At 43.3% G+C, this 21188-nt stretch overlaps 1 protein-coding gene across 2 annotated transcripts in view; it reads left to right on the top strand.

Annotated features, from left to right (window-relative positions):
* Nucleotides 1-21188, top strand: part of TRAPPC8 (trafficking protein particle complex subunit 8) — a 156204-nt gene that overhangs the window by 27314 nt on the left and 107702 nt on the right. Inside the window, exons 3-4 of one of the 2 annotated variants that reach the window (XM_073631519.1) lie at nucleotides 1256-1339; nucleotides 18224-18313. In XM_073631519.1, the coding sequence (XP_073487620.1) occupies nucleotides 1256-1339; nucleotides 18224-18313 (174 nt within the window). The remainder of the gene's footprint in view (nucleotides 1-1255; nucleotides 1340-18223; nucleotides 18314-21188) is intronic. The other variant, XM_073631521.1, reaches the window with a different exon arrangement.

The raw sequence follows: 21188 nt of genomic DNA, 5'->3' as shown, positions 1-21188 counted from the left end.
CCAGGGGGCTTCATGAAAGTGTCTTCTCCAAATGTAGCGTTAACTATCCCAGCATATGGCAACCAGTCTGCTGACCAACCAGCAGGGGTTTAGTTAGCACACATTTGTAAACGCATGTGAAAGCTGCAAGGCCTCGTCACGGCAGTATATGCTGTTCTGGGTTCAAACCCTCCAGTAAGCCTCCATCTTCACTGGCTGTGGGCATTGCACGTTTTTTTTTTTTTGTTAAATATTTTATTTATTAATATTTTTTTCACAATTTATACATTGAGGGTGTATTTTCATTTAGCGCTACACTTTTTATTTTTTACTTGTTTTAAAACTGTTGTTGCTGTAGCACTGGTGACTCATGACACCAGCCATTCTCTATGTCTACGGGGTAATAGAGTATTAGGAGTTCACGAGAGCTCCTGCTGGGAAATGGGGGAGGACTGACCCTACCTCTCTTGCACAGCTTAGCTCAGATGCTGACACGTGACGCATGGCAAGAATTTAACAGCTATTTCGTATGTGCCACTTTTCAACCTCGCAAAAAATAACTGGAAGTAAAAGGCAATAGAATATGTTCTCCTGAATTGCGCACTACCTTTGGGCTATATGTAAGGTTAGCTTTTAGGTGTGACAGCCTTTAGAGGAGAAGTATGGCCAGATCTATTTTATCTGTACTTCTCCTGTATTCAGCTATCAGTGGGCTAAAGCACGCTGTTGGTGGATGTCACTCAGGTGATGGTCAGGATCCACCCAGATGCCTGGACCAACATCTGGCTTAGCCTCTCAGCTATCTGCTGAGAGCCTGTGCCTGCCACTCTCACCCCTTCCACAGCCCAGCATTCCAGTGAGTGCTGGAGAGGGGCAAAGCAGAGAGCTAGCGACAGTCACTACTCTGCTCAGAGCAGAGGGAGAAATGAGTGATCGTGGTGTTTGATCGCTCAATTCTCACTGCAGAGCTGGAGGGGGATAGAATGCTGCATCTACCTAGGTGAGTATACATTTTTTTTTTTTTTTTTTTTTTTAAGTCCACACTTCTCTTTTAATTTTGTGAGTTTACCTCTGCTTTAATGATTTGAACCCTTGATGTATTTTCTTTTTTTTAAATACAAAATAGATTAACTATCAACAATAGATGTAATTGCACTAAGATAGTGTTTTACATCTACCGTGTATTCTTCTGAAATGTTTAGGACATATTTGCACCCCTTGATTTAAAGTAATGTTTATTTTATTTGGTTAAATAATGCCGTATTCTCTCTGTCAGATCGCTCTCTTAAAGCTAGTGTCCCTTGGTACAATAATTGGAAAGACACATTGATGGAGCTCAACAAGTCCAAGTATTATTCAGGTAGTATTACAACTAGAGCTGAAAACAATGACTCCTCCCTAATCCTCATTCATTTTTCAGTCCTCTTATTCTCCCCCTTACCATTTTATTAGGACTATCTACCTACCCCCTGATCTAGTTGTGCATTTTCCTAATTGTCAGCAATTCAAATGTCAACAATTTCTGGTGATGGTTATCTGTAATCTGAAATTTTTATGTAATTCTACTAACCTTGCATTCTGAAAATGTGCTTCTAATTTTTTGTTGTGTTTTTTGTAATTTTGTTTGTTTTTTTATTTAATATTTTTATAGATGTACATGTGTCTTGGTGGTTTTAAAATAGCCTTATGACAGTGATGTCAGTAAAATTGTATGTAACACATTAATATGGATATAGAAAATGCATTGCCATTTAATACATACACATTAGCTTAACATAGTCTTGGCTAATTCATACAGATACCCATCGGCGCTTACGCACCTTCATGGAAAATCGGACGTCTGTTCGTCCGATTTTCCTATCGTGTACCTGGCTTAAATGTGAATATTTTTGCACTGGCCATGTACCAGTGATCTCAGACCTATCTTTTTGAAGAAAGGTGCTGATTGTTTTGGACGATGATGAATTCTTCCCCTGGGATCAATCAATCAATCAGGGTGCTTATAGAGGTAGCATACTGCTCATAGATCTAACGTGAACTTGTGCTTAGGCAATGGTAACTAATATAATTGCATATCTTAATTAGTTGAAGTGTATCCCATCATGAGGATCATGTGTAGGCTTTTCCCACAGCCTCTCAATCAACAAACTTATGCTGGCCATACACTATACGAAAAATCGGCCGAACCCATTTTCGAAAAACGAACGTTCGGCCGTGACCGCAAACGATTGTGCCATCATGTAATGACCGATAAATCGTTCGGTGGACATAAATAAATGTTTTTTTTTTTTTTACATATACCTAGCGCAGACAGTTCGGACGGGAAACACATTAACCTTTCAATTTATCGTTCGTTCGGCATAAAATTTCCAACCTTGTCCTTAGTTTTTTTGGCTCAAAAACGTCCCAACGATTATCGATTTTGTGCCCATTACCTGGAAGAAAAAACGAACAAACGGTCTAAATGACCGATTTTCGGACGACTTTTCGTATAGTGTATGGCCAGCATTACCTGAAACACAGACACCATTCAGGTGGATCAGCAAGTACTTAATGAAACAGACTCTAGGTCTGTGGATCACCATCACATGTTCTTTCTCTTTCCTTTCCACTTCTACTGCTTGCTCTGGGGACCCTCCCTGCCAGATACACAGGAGAGAAAGTTGAGTGGATACTGTCCTCCGACAGTTCATTTCAGCAGTCCAAGAAGAAAATTCCAGTTGCAGTGTTGACTGTTTTTATTTTTTTTTGCAAAGAAGTGAATAATTAAAGGATCTTTTTTAGAGCAATAGTTAAATCTTTATAACCAAGCAGTATGCACTATGAAGATGGCTTTGTTTATTGTTTGGCTTCTCCTAATTACAAAAGCCTTTGTAAAGTCTAATGGGTAGTCCCCTATTCCCCCTCTTCAGTCTCCAAACTGTGGGGTCCTGCAGTGGAAGAATTGACATCTTTATGGCCTTGTTGAGAGACCCCAATATTGTGGTGTATTTTGCCATCTGGGGCTTTGTGAGACAAACAGCGGAATTTCAGATAAAATTAATAGTAGTTCTAGAACCTTTATTGGGATTTCTGCTATGTGCCTGCTGGAGAGATTTACCATAATTTCCTTGCTCAGTAGCTACCTATAAATTTGGAGGGAATCTCTTTAACAGAGCCAAAGATGGCAATTAAAACTGATAGAGCTTTAAACTCTTTCCCACAATACTACTAAAATGCTTTCATTTCTGCCTGCATCATGACAGGCTATGTTCATCTTTTGAAATAAATAAATGCACATTTCTTTTGCAGATTAAAAAAAAGTGCATTTATTATTTTTTTCTAAGGAGCCTGCAGAGCATTGCACCCGTGATCAGATCACAAGTGCAGTATCCGGCTCCTGCAGACTCTAAGGATACTGTCTACAACAAGGACAAACTATCGTTGGCGCACTGTTAGCTGGATAGAAAGAGCGCGGGCAATCAAAATGAAACAAAACAAAAAGGAAGAGCAACGCCATCTAAGCGCAGCAATAAAGTTTATTTATTCCAAACAGATGAACACAACTCACAGGATAACAGAGATGTCAGCGCATGTGTCTGGGTATAAAGTGTTCATCTGTTCTGAGGGAGGACGGGCTGCGGTGTGATGTAAAGTGCCTCTAGTCACGGCTGACCTGGTGGCTCCCAACGCTTCCTGTGACATGGGTACACTCTCAAGAAGCCGGCCGACGTCACATCCAAGTGTTAGGTGGAGCGTGCCGATGCACGCATTTGGGGCATGCGTGCTCCTTCATCAGGCTATAAGCCTCACACTTTACATCACACCGCAGCCTGTCCCCCCCCCCCCAGAGCACATGAACACTTTATACCCAGATACATGTGACATCTCTGTTTTCCTGTGAGTTTTATTCATCTGTTTGGAATAAATATTCTTCATTGCTGCACTTAGATGGCGTTGCTCTTCCTTTTTGTTCAGGATAATGTCTGCTCGTATCTCCAATACAGACAGGCAGTTACCTGAGAGCAGGAAGATCAATTAACTATAAGTCTCTCACTAGCACCCTCACTGTTCATTGAGAATTACAAGCCGTCTGCTTCAAGGGCTTACAGTACCTGTCGTTTTTTCATTCACAGGAAACTGAACAAATGACGTGGCTGTGTTTGGGCGGACCCCTGCACGGTTGCACTGTTTACAAAAAGATCCTTTGCCGCTTGAATGAATGACGTAGCTGTGTGGGTGGAGCCCTGCAAGGCTGCGCTGTTTTCAAATTGTGACAGCAGGTGCAGGGAGAAGGTGTGTGTGTGGGGGGCGGAGGGGAGGTGCAGATCCTAAAATGGATGGAACATATAAAATATTCCAAAGGTGAACTTGACCTTTAAGAAAGATGGGACGGATTATCCTCACCTTCTGTCTTGTTGACTGACTGTACAAAGAAATGTGGTTTAGTTGTCCCCAATGGGGCCCCATACAGCAATAAACAGCAGGTCCTAACTCCTTCCAATTCTATCCAAGATTTAAATTAAAACTTTACTTTGATTTTTTTTTTTTTTTTTTTTTAAAGCCTTACCCACCTGGTGGTGAGTTCTGCTAACTTTTGATACCCACTGAGTGGATCTAGCGATGTCCAGTTAAGAGCCTCTTCTCTTCTGACAGCGCTCTGTCCTGCACCGCCATGTTTCCCTGTGGCGTCATCGCTAGGCTGCCGGCTGTTCCGGGTTCAGCTGGCAAGCCTCCCAATGATGGCCAGACAGGCCTGCCCCTCCTCCCTTTCCTCAATGAAAGCCTATGCCTCCTGGGCTATGTGATGTACATATCCTGGGTGGCACAGTGGGCAGTGTGCTTGTCAGTCACCTAAGCGAATGACATGCATGGGTAGGCAGGGTCGGACTTTATATAACATAGGTCAACTAAAGAGAAAAAAAGCTGTATTCCTGCAGAGGACAGGAGGAGGGGTGGAGAGGTGGGATCATCATTGAGAGGCTGAAGGTCCGCTTTAAAGTCACAAAACAGGGCAATTTAAACTGAGCATGTGATGGAAAAACTGCATGAGCAGAAGTAGACACGGCAAAATAGACTGATTATTAGATCCAGGGAATTTGGAAATGTGTTCTGTTCTTCACTCTCCATATGTAAAGCAAAAGGGGATATGGGAACATATTGCGCAGTCCAGTGGGGGAAGAGGGTTGTCAAAGAATATCTAAATCCAAGAACAAACATTTTATATATTGTAGTTTATCAGTCCTTTAGAGAGTATCAAAAACAGTTTTACAAATAGCACTTCAGTTGGGGTTTTTCATATGTCTTTTGTCATTTAAAGTTTTATTGTGTGCACCAGAAAGAACAATACAAATCCAGCATGGATATATGGTACATTATGGATAGACTGTTACACAAACCAAAGGTAGAGTAGCACCGTATGCTAGGTACATGGCGAGTTGGATGATATCCACTTGGTAACAATAAAAAACTACATTAGACTGAATTGAAATGCAACAGTGTAAGACACTAAAATAGCCCATAGGCTGGTGTACACTAATACATTTCCCAATAGGAAAAAGCAGGTATTACATCAGACGATAGAACACAAGAAGGCAAGAGTGAGAAAAGACATTGCAAACTCAATAAGGAAAGAGGGGGGGAAGGGGGTGGTGTTAAAGAAAAATGTTGAGAATGCATGCACAGTTACAGAGGAGGCCATAAAGGTGTTGTAGTCTTGTGAGTACCGGAAATCGTGCCAGTAAAACCAGGTTTTATTGAATTGTTCCCCTTTTCGTTTTAATGCAGCCGTTTGTTTCATCAGGTTAATTTCATTCACCACAGCTATACAACGACCAACTGATGGGGGTTCCGAGCATTTCCATTTTTGCGGTATACATATTTTAGCGGCGTTAAGAAGATGGATCAAGAACTGACTCCTTATATCTACACCTCAAAATCGGAGTGAGGTGAAGCAAGCACTGTGTCGGGTCACCTGTTAGTGAAATGTCTGTCAGTCTAAAAACCAATTTCTGAATAGTGTCCCAGAAGTGGGGCGGACAAGGGGGCATGTCCAAAATAAGTGTAGTAGTAAACCGGTGTTCTGCCGAGAAAGTTCCCCTCGGCAGATAAGGACCCCCCTCTACTGCGCAGGTGCAGCGCTTGCGCAGTAGGAACAACAAGGGAGCTGCCGAAAAGAGCAGAAGCTGAACACCTGAGTCAGCTGTACACGGCGCCTGCGTGCGAAGACTATTTTAATAAAAAAGTTTGTAACAGGCCGCTTCAGGCACGGCCTCACTGCGCTTGGCATATTATTATTCTAACTCTATGTCTACTTGGATGGTGGGGCTTTAACGTGGACATAGGGTAGAATGTAGTGTGCAGGCGCCGTGTACAGCTGACTCAGGTGTTCAGCTTCGGCTCTTTTCAGCGGCTCCCTGAGGGGGGTCCTTATCCGCCGGGGGAACTTTCTCGGCAAGACACCGGCTGTTGACACCTCCAACAAGTGGAGGGAACTGAAGGGTAAATCTTATGTAAGAACGTGGGCACTCTATACCAGTGGTCATCAACCCTGTCCTCAGGGCCCACTAACAGGCCAGGTTTTATTTATTACCTTGAGGAGATACAGACTAGAATACTGCAATCACTGAGCAGCAAATTATATCACCTGTGATGTATTTCAGTTATCTTGCAAACCTGGCCTGTTAGTGGGCCCTGAGGACAGGGTTGATGACCACTGCTCTATACCATCGGGACAGGATCTTCAACCCCACCTCCTGGAACCTACTCACAATCGAGGAGCGGTACGCAAAATAAAAAATAAAAAATGCGCTCTCTTTGCTCTTTTGAGAAGGCCTGGCCCAGGTTGCATTCACAGTTCCGCAGATAGGGAGGTATAAAGCCGTCCTCATATATGTCTTTTAACCACTTCAGCCCAAGATTTGGCTGCTGAATGACCGGGCCATGTTTTGCGATTCAGCACTGTGTCGCTTTAACTGACACTTGCGCGGTCGTGCGACGCTGCACCCAAACAAAATTGACGTCCTTTTTTTTTACCCACAAATAGAGCTTTCTTTTGGAGGTATTTCATCGCCTCCTGAGGTTTTTATTTTTTGCGCTATAAACAAAAAAGCGTCGATTTTTAAAATAGCACAATATTTTGCATTTGTAGCTATAATATCCCCATTTTTTCTCAGTTTAGGCCGATATGTCTTCTTCTACATATTTTTAGTAATAAAAATTGCAATAAGCGTAAATTGATTGGTTTGTGCAAAAGTTATAGCATCTACAAAATAGGGGATAGATTTTATAGCATTTTTATTATTTTATTTTTTGTTTTTTTTTACTAGTAATGGCGTTGATCTGCGATTTTTATCATGGACTGCGACATTATGGCGGACACTTTTGACACATTTTTGGGACCATTGGCACTTATACAGCGATCAGTGCAATAAAAATGCACTGATTACTGTAAAAATGTCACTGGCAGGGGAGGAGTTAACACTAGGGGGCGATCAAGGGGTTAACTGTGTTCCCTGTGTGTGTTTCTAACTGAAGGGGGAGGGGACTGACTAGAGGAAGTGACGGATGGTGGTTCCTAGCTATTAGGAACACACGATCTGTCACTCCTCACAGAGCAGAAACAGGGATTTGTGTTTACACACACTCTTCCGTGTTCTGCCTCTCGTGCCCACGATCGCTCGTGGCCGGTGGTCATCGCGCCTGCTATCCCTATCCCACAAGCTGACGTATAGGTACGACGGGAATGACGGCGGCTGGTCGGTAAGCGGTTAAGCAGTCTTCTATAAACTGCTAATTCTCTTCCTCCATGTAATGGAGATGAACAGAAGAAGACCTATTAATCGTCCAAATCAATGGAGCAGTCTGGGTGACATCTGTGGCTCCCTCTATAGATACAGTGAAGGAGTTAGCGTAGCCACCCAGCGATGAGAAATGTGTTGTTTCCTGGATTATCAAGTGAAATTAAAGGAGGGGGGGGGGGGGGGCTGAAAAAAGGAAACTAATGCAGCCTCCACATCCAAGGACTAGTACGTTCAAATTTTATAAAATTTTTGTTTTGGGTTGAAATGCACTTTATGAACCGTTGTTCACCAATGAAGTCACTGACCAAGAACAAGAATGTGCAAAGCTGGTGCCCTGTAACTTCGCTTACTTCATTCATATTCTGGGTTAGTGACTCCCCAAATGATGAACAAAGAATGAGGATGACAGCCCTGGAGCTTGCATTTACATCAAAAAGCCAGCAGTGACCGCTCCTATATTTCTTTCTTGCCAAGCTCCCTTTAAAATGTATCGGAAGCCATTTTTGGAAATACCCAGCAAAAGTAGTATTTTAAAGTGTTACTAAACTCAGGACCCTGCATTCACAATATCTGGTTTCCCACAGTACACATGGAAATGCAATTATTTTAGTAAATATAGGCTGCTAAATACCTTTTCTTATCAGCAGTATATAGCACTCTTATGACTTTAACCACTTCCCGCCCGCCATATAGCAGAATGACAGCTGGAAAGTGGTTGTATTATCCTGACTGGGCGTCACATGATGTACAGCAGGATAAAGCCGCAAGCGCGTGCTGGGGTGGAGCGTGGCGATGTGTGGTGTGTCGCATCTCCGATCTCGGTAAAGAGCCTATGACGTAGGCTCTTTACCAAGTGATCAGCTGTGTCCAATCACAGATAATCACATGGTAACCCGGAAGTACAGTTTATCTGCTTTTCCTCTACTCGCGCTGACAAGGTGTGGGTAAAGGCGGCTCTACTGACGAGGGGGTGTCTGCACTGATGATCGGTGCATTGAGTGCAGACCCATCGAGGATGCCCACCAGGGATGCCAATCAGTGCCAAATAATTGCCCATTAGGGATGCCAATCGGTGCCCATTATGGATGGCCTATGCCTAGTTCCATCTATCAGTGCCACCCATCAGGAGGGGGGTGAAAGTGCCCTGTATTGGAGCGGTTAATCAGTGTCTGGTTAAATCTTGTAGGAGGAGTTTTCATTTTACTCTTATGCCGCGTCCACACGATCGGACTTTACGGCATACTTGGTCCGGCTTACCGGATTTCGTCAGACAATTCGATCGTGTGTGGGCTCCAGCGGACTTTGGTTTCTCAAAAGTTTGACGGACTTAGATTTGAAACATGTTTCAAATCTGTCCGATGGACTCGAGTCCGGTCGAAAAGTCCGCTCGTCTGTATGCTAGTCCGACGGACAAAAACCGACGCTAGGGCAGCTATTGGCTACTGGCTATGAACTTCCTTGTTTTAGTCCGGTCGTACGTCATCACATACGAATCTGTCAGAGTTTGGTTGATTGTGTGTAGGCAAGTCCGTTCATTCGGAAAGTCCTCCGAAAAGTCCGCAGGACAAAGTCTGCCATAAAGTCCGCTCGTGTGTACGCGGCATTACTCTCCTATGAGGCTGCAGGACCCCTGACCCTCTGTCTGGATAGTGCAGTAATAAAAACAGACTTTTTTTTTTTTCCTTTTATTAAAAAATTTAAAAAACAGTGTTCCCCGATGAAAATCCATTGTCAATCACGCCGCCTGCCGACCCGAAAAACAAAAAGACAGAAACGGTGCATACTTGGTTGGTGACATCACAAGAGAGCGGGATCACCAGGTGACGTAACCAGGTGGGCCCCACTCCTTACCTATATAAGAAATGTCAAATGGTGGAGCCTGCAGTAGGCAGCCAGCCTTCGACGGCGGAGCGTTTTTGCTTTGTTTGTTTTTTCTTTTTTTTTCTTTTTCGGGTCGGCGTGCGGCGTGATTGACGATGGATTTACACTGGGGGACACTTTTTAAAAAAAAAATTTTTATTTATAAAGGAATTGCCAAATGATGTCATTTTTGGCATGGGATTCCCAGAAGAGGCTGGTATGCATTTGGAGAGACCGCACGCTGGTTTGTTCTTTTTTTTTTTTTTTTCTTTTTCATCATTTTTAATTGTTGACTTTTTTTTTTTTTAACATTCAGTTTTTAAGGGCACGGCGGCCGGCTTCCCGGCCCGCTCCTTAGCAACCAGCTATTTGTCAAAAAATAGCATGGGGTCCCCTTGACCCCCACGTGTTTTGATAAAATCTGCATGTGATACTGCCAGCAAAACCCTGGTGGTAAATATTAAATATTGCATGCTTTTTTTACACTCTGGTCCGTTTGTGAATTGGACTTGAGAGTTTTTAAATTTTAAATTTATCGGCACATTTTTTTTCCCAGTAAATATTGCATAATCTATTAGACTTAAAGAGGAGTTCCGCCTGGGAAAAAAAATTAAGTCAGCAGCTACAAATACTGTAGCTGCTGACTTTTAATATATGGACACTTACCTGTCCAGGGAGCCCACGATGTCTGCACCCCAGCCGATTTTCGGATCGGCTGCCGCCACCATTAGTAGTGAGGGAACATGGCAGTGAAGCCTTTCAGTTTTCACAGCCGGTTCCCTACTGCGCATGCACAAAGCGCACTGCACTTTCTAACTGGCCCGGCAGCAGAGGAAGGAAGAGGGGGGCTGAACTTCCAAGGGACGGCACCGTGGCGATGTCTCCCGGAAGTAGGGAATGTTACCTGTCAAAAACAGGTACACGTTCCCCCCATCCTCCCTGAAAGGTACCATCGAACGGAGGGGGAGGAAGCAGATAAGCGGAGGTTCCACTTTTGTGTGGTACTCCGCTTTATTTTACCCCATATGATTTATGCAAATGAGTCATTGATACTTTTATCGCATGCTGTAAACTTAGTGAATACCCATAATTTTTTATGTAATTTTTTTTTTGTTGGGTAAAATGTTTGTAGAAAAAAAAACTGCTATGGGTTGTAGGTCTGTTTTAAGGTCCCATTTACATGGGCACTTGAGGCTGTCGGCATTTAGGGCCACTAACCCGCACCTTCATGTCTTTCAAAGTCAACAGCTTTGCAGCTACTTTTTCCTTGAAGCATTCACTCTAGCAGTACTACAAATGCTCATGGTGGGTCTCCAGATGGTGACAACAGCACAACTTGCTTGCACAATAAACGTTGCCATGGCTAGTCTCCACTGGAAGTGCAAGATCCAACGCTTATCAATATGGTTAAAGTGGTTGTTAAGCCACTATATTCTATTCATCCCATCCCCTCTTTTAAACTCCTGCTGACATCAACCGGGAGGAGGAGAGAGCCGAGCAGTTACGTGAGCACCAGGAGACGCTCTGATATAAGGTACAAATCGGCATTGTATTTATATAGCTCAGACACTGGGACACATATTGTTATTTAACCACATGCCGCCGTCGTTATATGGTGGCAGGTCGGCACGTTCCCGCAAATCGGCGTAGGTGTACGTCGGCTCCTTTAAGGAGCCTTAGCAGGAGCGTGTCCGCTGTACGGCGGAGGACCCGATCTAAGCCGGCCACCCACGATCGTGGGAACGAGAGCCAGAACGGGGATCTGTCAATGTAAACACAGATCCCCGTTCTGGCAGGGGAGCTGAGAGTGATTGTCTGTTCCTAGTGATTAAGAACAGCGATCTCTCTCCTCCTCCAGTCAGCCCAGCCCCCATACAGTTAGAAATACCTCCCAGGGAACACGCTTAACCCCTTGATCGCCCATAGTGTTAATCCCTTCCCTGCCAGTGACATTTATACAGTAATCAGTGGCTATTTTTAGCTCTGATCGCTGTATAAATGTCAATGGTCCCAAAAGTGTCCGATCTGTCCGCTGCAGTGTCGCAGTCTGGCTAAAAATCGCAGATCAGCAGCCATGATAAACCGTGGTCCGTTTACAGAGGGGAGGGCAGAACCAGGCAGGATCAGCTAGGTAATTTAGTTTATAGAGGGGGCCAAATTACACAGCACAAGCACTGTGTTGTATAACATGCTTTGAAGGGAACAGGATCAACTTTTTTTTTTTGTTTGACACTTTAAAAAAAAAAAAAATTTTTGATCACTTTTATTCCTATTACAAGGAATGTAAACATCCCTTCTAATAGTAATATGGCATGATCGGTCCTCTTTACAGTGAGATATGGGGTCAATAAGACCCCACATCTCACCTCTAGGCTGGGAAGCCTGAAATAAAAAAAATGTAAGAAAAAACGATCTTGGCTTCCAAGCCGAGGCGGCGCCATTTGTTTAAATGCAGAGGCCAGGCATGACGTCATAACATCGCGCCCGGCCGCCGAACGATCATAGAGACTCCGGCAACCATCTGGTCCACTGGAAATCTCTATGGTAAACATCCGGGGCCGGCGGGTCCCGTCTCCGACTCACCAATGGAAGCGGTTAGTCTTTAGAAGCACCAGAGGGCGGCGGGAGGGGACGTCCCCTCTTGCCACCCGTAAGAACGATCAAGCAACGGAACAGTGGCTATGATCGTTCTTATGGTGTAGGGAATCGCCGTCTGAAAAGCTGATGTCTGAATGATGCCTGTAGCTGCAGGCATCATTCAGATATACCCGCACAAATTCAAGGATGTCATATGGTGGCCGGCGGGCGGGAAGTGGTTAAAGAGGAACTTCAGCCCTCCCCCCAATCCCGCCATTTTTTTTGTCTTCTTACCTTTTACTGTCTTCTGCACAATAAGCATACTCGCCTAGCCAGCGGATCCAAGATTGAGCTGCTGGGATTCTCCTCTCTGCACGGGTCCAGGCGCCACCGTGCTGCCTATGACAGCTTCTGGCTCTTCTGGGTGCAGGTGCCGCTAGCCATGCACTTGCCTCCTTAATAAATAGGACTGTGCGTCATGCATCCCAGGAGGCATCAGGGGCAACGCATTATTCGCCTAGGAGAATTCCGAAAGCTGGGGGCAGCCCGAACCTTTAAAGCAAAAAAAAAGTAGTTTTTTTTTTTTTTGGAGAGGAGGAGAGTGCCATTGGAGGTTAAAGGTCCGCTTAAAATGATAAGTTTACCTTTTGAAACATGTTACATATTCCACCCATATTTAGAGTGAAGCATGTAACCTGTTCCAGTAGCTGCGGCCTCTCCCCCTCCCTGTGACAGTGAGTGGTGGGATCTTCTCCCTTTGCCCGCTGTCACTAATTGAAAATAATGTGGCTATGTGGGGTTCTGCCCACCCGGCCGTGTCATTTGTTTACAGCTTCCTGTGAATACTTGAACTATAACTACTGTCAGCCTTTGCGACTGAGGGCTTGCAGTCCTGAATGGACTGCAAGTTCGCTGTTGAGTGGCCTCGTAGTTCAATAACAAGTCCTGCAGCTTGTAAACAGTCAGCTCGTATTGGAGGTACTGACTGAAAGCTGCAGGGATTTTCTGCAGGAGTCTGCCATTGCACCCCAGATCCACTGATCACGGGTGCAATACTTTCCAGGCTCCTTAGGGAAAAAATAATAAATGCATGTTTTTCCCAAAAGGTCAAGTTATCCTCAAGACCCCTTTCACACTAGGGCCGTCCCGCGTTAGAGCTAAACCACCGCTAGCGACCGAAGAAAGGGTTAAAATTGCCTGTGTTGCAGCGCTACCCATTCATTTCAATGGGCGCGCGGGGGGGGGGGGGGGGGCTGTGTTTACAGCGCTCCCAAACCGCCCCAAAGATGCTGCTTGCAGGACTTTTTCTAATGTCCTGCAAGCGCACCGCCCCAGTGTGAAAGCACTCTAGCTTTCACACTGGGGTGGCATGAGAGGCAGTTTTCAGGAACTTTTACAGGCGCTATTTTTAGTGCTAAAATGCTTAAAAAATGCCTTCAATGTGAAAGGTAAGTAAGCCAATAGTAGTGAAACCTGAGGCTTTTCCTTGTGTTGGTTCACGTAAGTAGTTTTTAATGTTGTGTACATCTCTGAAATAAACTTGTGAGATCTATGACAACAAATCAGAGATGCTCAGAAACTTATTTTCTATTTTCTTCACTGCTTGCCCTAAGGTTATTTCTTTCAATGGCCTGAAATAGCTAGTTCATCAGGGGATATTATAGTGTGGACATTGGGTCATAAAATAACTTTTAACATTTTTCTTTTAAATAAATAACAGTCCTATAACTTGGACAGATCACAGTTAGTATGCTGTATGAATGCGGGTCTTTTGTTTTTATATTTGTCTGATCAAGTGTCTTTGTAGAGTAGAGCAGACAAATGTGGAGGAATTAAAATAGAAAAAGGAGAAGTCATACATATTGTTTTTTTTTTGTTTTTCTCTAATTCTTTTCTTTGTTTCATCACTTTGAAAGAGGATGTATAATTTTTATTTAGTTACAAATGGGTGCGCCCTATGGTGTCCTTTTATGAAACTGAGATCAGCGGCGATCCCGAGTCTCACCGCTGATCTCAGCTCATTACCAGTTTATGAAACTGAGATAATCAGCGGAGAACATGTTCTCCGCTGATTATCTCAGCACAGTGAGAATTTGTAACTGACTTCACAGAAACGGCCAGTTTATGAAGGTGCGATCTCAGCACCTCACTGGCGATCTGTGGCAGAATTCTCACTTTCTGATTCACCATTTCAGAAGTGGAGAATCAGAGTGAGAAGCCTGAAACTGGCTGATATTCTGGAGAAAGCAAGAAGTCTTTTGACTTCTTTCTTTCACCAAACAGTCAGAGCACACCTTCCCCACCCTTACACACCCCAAAACCAGCAGGATAGGAATTTATAGTGTGTGTGTGTATGTATATGTGTGTGTGTGTATATATATGTGTATATATATATATATATATATATATATATATATATATATATATATATATACATACATACATACATACATACATACATACATACATACATACATACATACATACATACATACATATCTATATCTATTTTTTTTTAGATGTTCACGTCTCTGGCTGGGTTCACACTTGTGCGATGCGTGAACCAGCGTGATTCCTGTGCGGGTTTTCACATCGCACCTACATTGACATCTGCGCACCACTGTGGGTGTCAATGTAAAGTTAATGACACCCCCAGATCATTTCACAGATCGCAGTGCGAACTATGTAATGGTGCAGGAATCGGATTGCATGGGTGTTCACACCCATGCGATCCGATTCCAGTGCGGACCAAATAAAGGGTCCTGTACCATTTTGGTGCAAATGCAATATGATTTAGGGCCAGTTCCCACTGCTGTGGTGTCCGAGATCGGATGTGATTCGCACCGCAGTGCAAAATCACATCCGATCTCTGTGCGATGCGATTTCAGCCATACAGATAGTATTGCTAAATTTGCATTGCCCTCGGACCATACTCTTACAGGACCCTTTTTTTGGTCCACAGCAGAATCGGATCGCATGGGTGTTCACACCCATGCGATTCGATTACTGTCCGAGTTTGCAGATCGCACTGCGATATGCGAACTGATTTGGGGGTGTTGTTAACTTTTAGGCCCAGTTCACACTTGTGCGATGCCGGACATCGCACAGGCATTGCATGTTATTCGCAGCACACTGCCATTCACATTACATGTCTGTGCGGTGCGATATCAGCTGTACAGATAGTATGGCTGATATCGCACCGCATTCGGTGCAAACACGCACAGGACCCTTTTTTCTGTTCGGACCAGAATCGGATCGCATGTGTGTTCACACATATGCGATCCGATTCATGTCCGAACTGTCAGTTCGCAGTGCGATATGCAAGCTGATCTGGGGGTGTCGTTAACAATGTATTGACACTCCCCAGCGATTCGCATATGGCAGTGTGAACTGACATGCGAGTCGGTGCGATGCGGGAACCCGCAGTGGATTCGCAGTGTTCTCGCATCGCACCAGTTTATCAATTTTTATGTTTATCTATAATGAAATATATTTTATTTTAATTTATTAATAAATATTTATACTTGTATACTTTATTAAAATTATTTTTTTAATGATTATAAATGTATTTTGCATTTATATGAATGGTCTATAGCTGCATTACATATGTGCATTACATTCATTTACTATACACCATTCACATTTAAATAGGGACATGTATGATCTTTAAATATTGATAAAAACAATGTTTTTTTTATAATTAGGTTAATGTATATTGTGTAGGGGGAATTTATCTTTATTATTTTATTAATATGTTGGGGAATAATGTGTGCTGATTTGTGTTAAACTTTTGTATTTTATGGTTCCTCATACTGTAATCCCGCTACATCACACGAGATTATAGTGAGAGGAGCCATTCTCAGGAGTTCCCAGCGTTTGTAGATCGCTCCTCAACTCAACATGAGAAGCGATCTACACACTTTCATAAACAGGCACTCAGAGGAGAGCGATCTCCTCTGAGAATGCCTGAGAACTGAAAAGCGATATTTTTTTTCATAAAAGGACACCTATGTCCATTTAACATGTATGTAAAGACAAAACTGTTTTGTATCACATCTGTCTCATTTTTCCTGCCTGTACCCTCTGAGGGAGATTTTCCCTTTCACCTTCTGTCTTGTAGACAACTGGACCGGTGAGGAAATCTTGCGAAGGAGAACCTCCGTTTTAGACAGTTGTCACCAGAGCATTTATTCTCACTGGAGACCTTTTATTCACCTCCTTGCTCTCATTCCAATTCTAAAATTTAGAATTTCACCTAATTAATTTCTGCTTCAAAGAGAAGTATGGGTCCCCCCCCCAATCATACTTACCTAGGTGGATGCAGCATCGGACTGATGCTGCATCTGTCCCCCACTGCCTCGCTCAAACCAAGCAGATAGCTTGGTTCTCTCCGCTCCCCAAGCAGAGAGCTGCTGGTTGTCAATCAGCAGCTCTCCCTTTGCCCCCCCCCCCCCACCCCGCGCTTACTGGAGCGCGGAGCTGTGGAGGGGGCGGAGAGCGGCCGTCTCAGGCTCTCAGTGACTCGCTGAGTGGCTGAGATGGGTATCAGTCCAGGCTACTGGTGGATCCAGACTTTATTATCGTGATGACGTGGTGCCTGAACGGATTCCTGTGACGTCAGCAGAGAGCGGACTTCAGCCCGCTCTCTGCTGAAAACGGGTCACAGGAGTGCAAAACGAATTGCACTCCTGTGACCCATATACTCCCAAAAAAGCTTATGACTCAAAAGGGCTCATAGACGCAGAATAGCTGCGTTTTTTAGTGTTTTGTCAGCTTTGTTCAGAGTTAGAGCGTTTTTACAGCTGAAAAACTTCTCTGCAAACCCACTAGTTCTGGGGATTTTTTCCCAGCCAAAAATCGCCCCTACCAAAAAATGCTGATAACAGCCTATGTGTGCATGGACACATAGAATAACATGCTGGGGCGTTTACTGGCTGCAGAAAAACATCTGAAGGCAAAAACAGAAGCTGTAAATGTAAGGCCCAGTTCACACCTACGCAAATTGGATGCTTACACCGCATCCAATTCGCATGACATTTTAAAATACGTTCATTTAAATAAGGCTGGTTCACATATGTGCGTTGTATTCACACTCTACATTGCTCAAAAAACGTGTGCGTTTTGTGGGCATTGCGGTGCGAATTGCAAGCGCCCTTATCTTCTATGGGAACGCATCTGATTCGCAGATGCATTATATTGTGAACAGGATAAAATCCTGATATAATCCTGATCCTGATCAAAAACTGACGTGAAACGCTGAACAACTGATTTGTCTCTTCGCAGGGAAACTGGAGCTTCAGTTCGCACCGCACATGTGTGAACCGGGCCTAAAGTGTGCATGAGGCCTGAATGTAGTGATCCGTTTGCTATGAACAAAAATGACTAACTGAAACTATATGATTACTGCCATCTGATTTGCTTGTTATCGAACTGCCTTTTTTTGGTGTTTTGTAAAGCAATTACCAAATTAAGTTCGTTATTTACTCAGTACTGCTAACCATGGTGACTTGATCATATGTTGGTTAATACAGATTTCCTTGTTTGTTTTTTGCACCATAACAAATGTTCCACATTTTGCAGTGTTTGTTTCTATGGTCAATTAGTCTTTTTTTAATCCACTTAAGCTGGTTCTACACTAGTAGGTTTTCGTTTGAATACTTTTTTTTTTTTTTTTTAAGCACGTTTGTTCGATTTTTTTAATTGTCAGTGGGGTCAAATGACAATAAAATTTGAAGGTGCAGGTAGAATTTTTTTTCTCTAATGAACAAATTTCTAACTGTGAATGTGGTTTTTGTTCAGTAAAGTCAATTTACTCCTAAATCCGATGTTAAAAGCAAATTAAATTAAGTACTTTCAGATTACATTCATCAAGCTGTCAAATGTACTGAGAATTTTTGTACAAATGTTCAGAAATCCACCAGTGTATACCCAGCTTTAGTCTGTATCCACACCCTACTAATGTCCCAATCTATTCAGGTGTTATGACTTTTAATGTGGGGTCTTTATGTGTATTTCCATATTTTCAGCAACTACGCCATGGTTTGAGTCCTACCGAGAGAGTTTTTTCCAGTCCATGCCAGCTTCGGATCATGAATTCTTAAACCACTATTTAGCCTGTATCCTTTTCAGTCTGATTTATTTTGCAGTTTATGTATGGGAAGTGATAAACTGGGTACAGTGTCACAAATGTATAAATGTTAGAAAAATTGGAGCTGACCACGAAAATGAAATAAATAGCTTCGCTTATAGACATTAATCTTGTGACCTCAGCCAGATGTAAATGCATCTCTCTTCACAAACAAAGGAAGGTCAAAATTAATAGCAGTAGGGGAGGATGCGAAGGTGGCAGCCTGTGCATCCACCCTCTATTGTAGGTGCTGTGTAACAGAGGCTTGTTGAGACCTAATACCTGCTATTAAGGGAATATACTGACCCCAGGTAAATGCCTTAACCACTCCCCGCCCAGCCTATAGCAAAATAACTGCCAGGCAGGGGTTCAGTTATCCTGACTGGACGTCATATGATGACTTTCAGGATAACTACCAGCGTGCGCAGCGTGGCAATCGATGATGCAGCGTGTCAGTTTGACAGACCGCTACACCGATCTCGGTAAAGAGCCTCTGATGGAGGCTCTTTACCAGGTGATCAGCCATGTCCAATCACACGCGAGGTAGAGGAGAGCCGATCAGCGGCTCTCCTGACGGGGGGGTCTGCGCTGATTATCAGAGCAGCCTCCCCCACGGATGCCTACACTGGACCACGAGGGATGACACAACAGATGGATGACCAGGTATGCCACCCATGGCCATCAGGGATGACAGTCGGTGCCCAAAATATGCCAATCAGTGCCCATTACCAATGCCTGCCAGATGTCTCCCTTTCAGTGATGCCCATCAGTGCCCATCAGTGCCACCTCATTGGTGCCACCTCTTCAGTGCCCGTCAGTGAAGGCGAAAACGTATTTACAAAATTTTATAACAGAAACAAAGAAAACCTTTTTTTTTTTTTTTTTTTTTTTTCTTTTTAATTTCCGGTCTTTTTTTATTTGTGCAAAAAATAAAAACCCAAGCAGTGATCAAATACCACCAAAAGAAATCTCTATTTGTGGGAACAAAATGATAAAATAATTGTTTGGGTACAGTGTAGCATGTAGCTGTCATTCAAAGTGCGACAGCGCTGAAAGCTGAAAATTGGCTTGGGCAGGAAGGGTGGTGTAAGTGCCTGGTATTGAAGTGGTTAAAGTATAACTAAAGGCAAAACACTTTTTTTCTTTTTTAGTTTTGGATACATAGGAGATGGATTAGAACTCCTGTCAGTTTTTTATTGCTGTCTGTGCCCCTGTTGGGGAGATTCACCCTCTCTATTTGTTCTGTTTGCCATTATAATTTAAAGTAAAAAAAAATCCCATATTTTGAGTTGTCCCCAGAAAAGTAATAGAGGAAATCTTCCAATGGGGACACTAGTTCTGGTGACCTGGGGGTCCCCAAGGAATTCCCTTCATTTGCAGAAATTTCCTCTCACTTCCTGTTTGGCTATGGGACAGGAAGTGAATGGTTAAAGCTAGGTCTGAATGAGAGGAGGTATTCTGCAGAGTAATAAAGCAAGAATAAGTTCTACTGGAGGGGTGTTTCCATCGTCAGGCCTCTGCAGGGTCAGCAGCCATAGCCTATGCTGAAAGATTGCTAGTTATGTTTTGTGGGGGAGGGTCTGTCTAGATCAGGAGAAAGGCTGGGATTAAAGTCTCCCATGATCAATAACTTTGCTGGGCAGTACAGGTCACCTTCTTAAGAACAGCGTAAAGGAGGTGGTCTGAAAAGGAAGGAGGTATATACAAATAAATTAAAATGTGTCTGATTCCATAAGCTGAGAACTACTATGACATTTACCATAGGGGTCAGTGTGGAAATCTTCAATGACACAAGGAAGAGACTTACTGATGCGGACTGAGACCCTTCTAGAGAAGCTGGAGTACGTAGCGTGGAAAGCACTCTGCACCCACGTTTTTTGTTTTTAGAGCTGGAGTTTTGCTACCCATGAGTTGTCTCTTGCAACAATAAAATGTGGAGCGTAAAGTTTCACATATTGAAACATTAAGGCCCATTTGAACTTAGAGTTAAAGCCCTGAATATTCCAACACATGGGGTTTTGTGAAGTCATGAAGTGATAGCTAACAGGGGGACAGACCCCAGCGAACAATAGAGGATAAACCCTTAAGGGCTGCAAAATGAGCACGAGCCAACACACCCCAAAACAGAAAAACAACCAAAACTACACAAAAACATCCTTGGTGCTAAACGTGCTAATACTACCTGTATACAGCCGGAATGAAAAACAAGAGCTCAACTGTATTGAGGCCTTGACCCGATACAAGAACTGTAAAATGGTTACAGTTCATTTAACTTATTATGGGGGGGGGCTTGATGGAAAAAACCCACGGGCCTACATGACCACAAATAATAATTGAATGATATCGGATATACAAAGTGGCTTTACTAAAAAGATAAAAATCTACTTAAACATTCAAGGCCTCATGCAAACTGGACATTTTGAAAACTCTCCAAAAATAAATATATACCACAAGCTATTCCAATTGAAAACATAAGAAAAACAGGCGCCAAGAGGCACAAATGCCTGCAGTGACTCAATAATTACGGACATGAGAGCCCCAAGTAGAGGAACCCCAGATCCCACACATGATGAAATATCAAGCCAGGTAGAACGGCAGCTGCCTGATTGTCAAAGAAGCAGACCGTTTCTCCAACCTTGGTTCCCAGTTTGCTGGGGGCCCAGTAGGCTGTACTTCAGACTCTTATCCCTGAGTTATTTACGAACTTCTGTAAAGGAGCATAACTGTTGGATTTGCAGAGAATAGTTAGGCAAAAGAGATTTTAATGTTTTCATAAGTTAGATCCTGTTTGTTTCTGGTTGCAGCAAATAGCATGTCACAAACCCTGTAGCTAAGTAACCAAAAGAGAAATAGGTGTGGTGGTG

This window comes from Aquarana catesbeiana, linkage group LG05, assembly GCF_042186555.1.
Source record: "Aquarana catesbeiana isolate 2022-GZ linkage group LG05, ASM4218655v1, whole genome shotgun sequence".
NCBI lineage: Eukaryota > Metazoa > Chordata > Amphibia > Anura > Ranidae > Aquarana > Aquarana catesbeiana.
The sequence above is the reverse complement of the archived record's forward strand: the minus strand, read 5'-3'. Positions and strand labels throughout refer to the sequence as shown.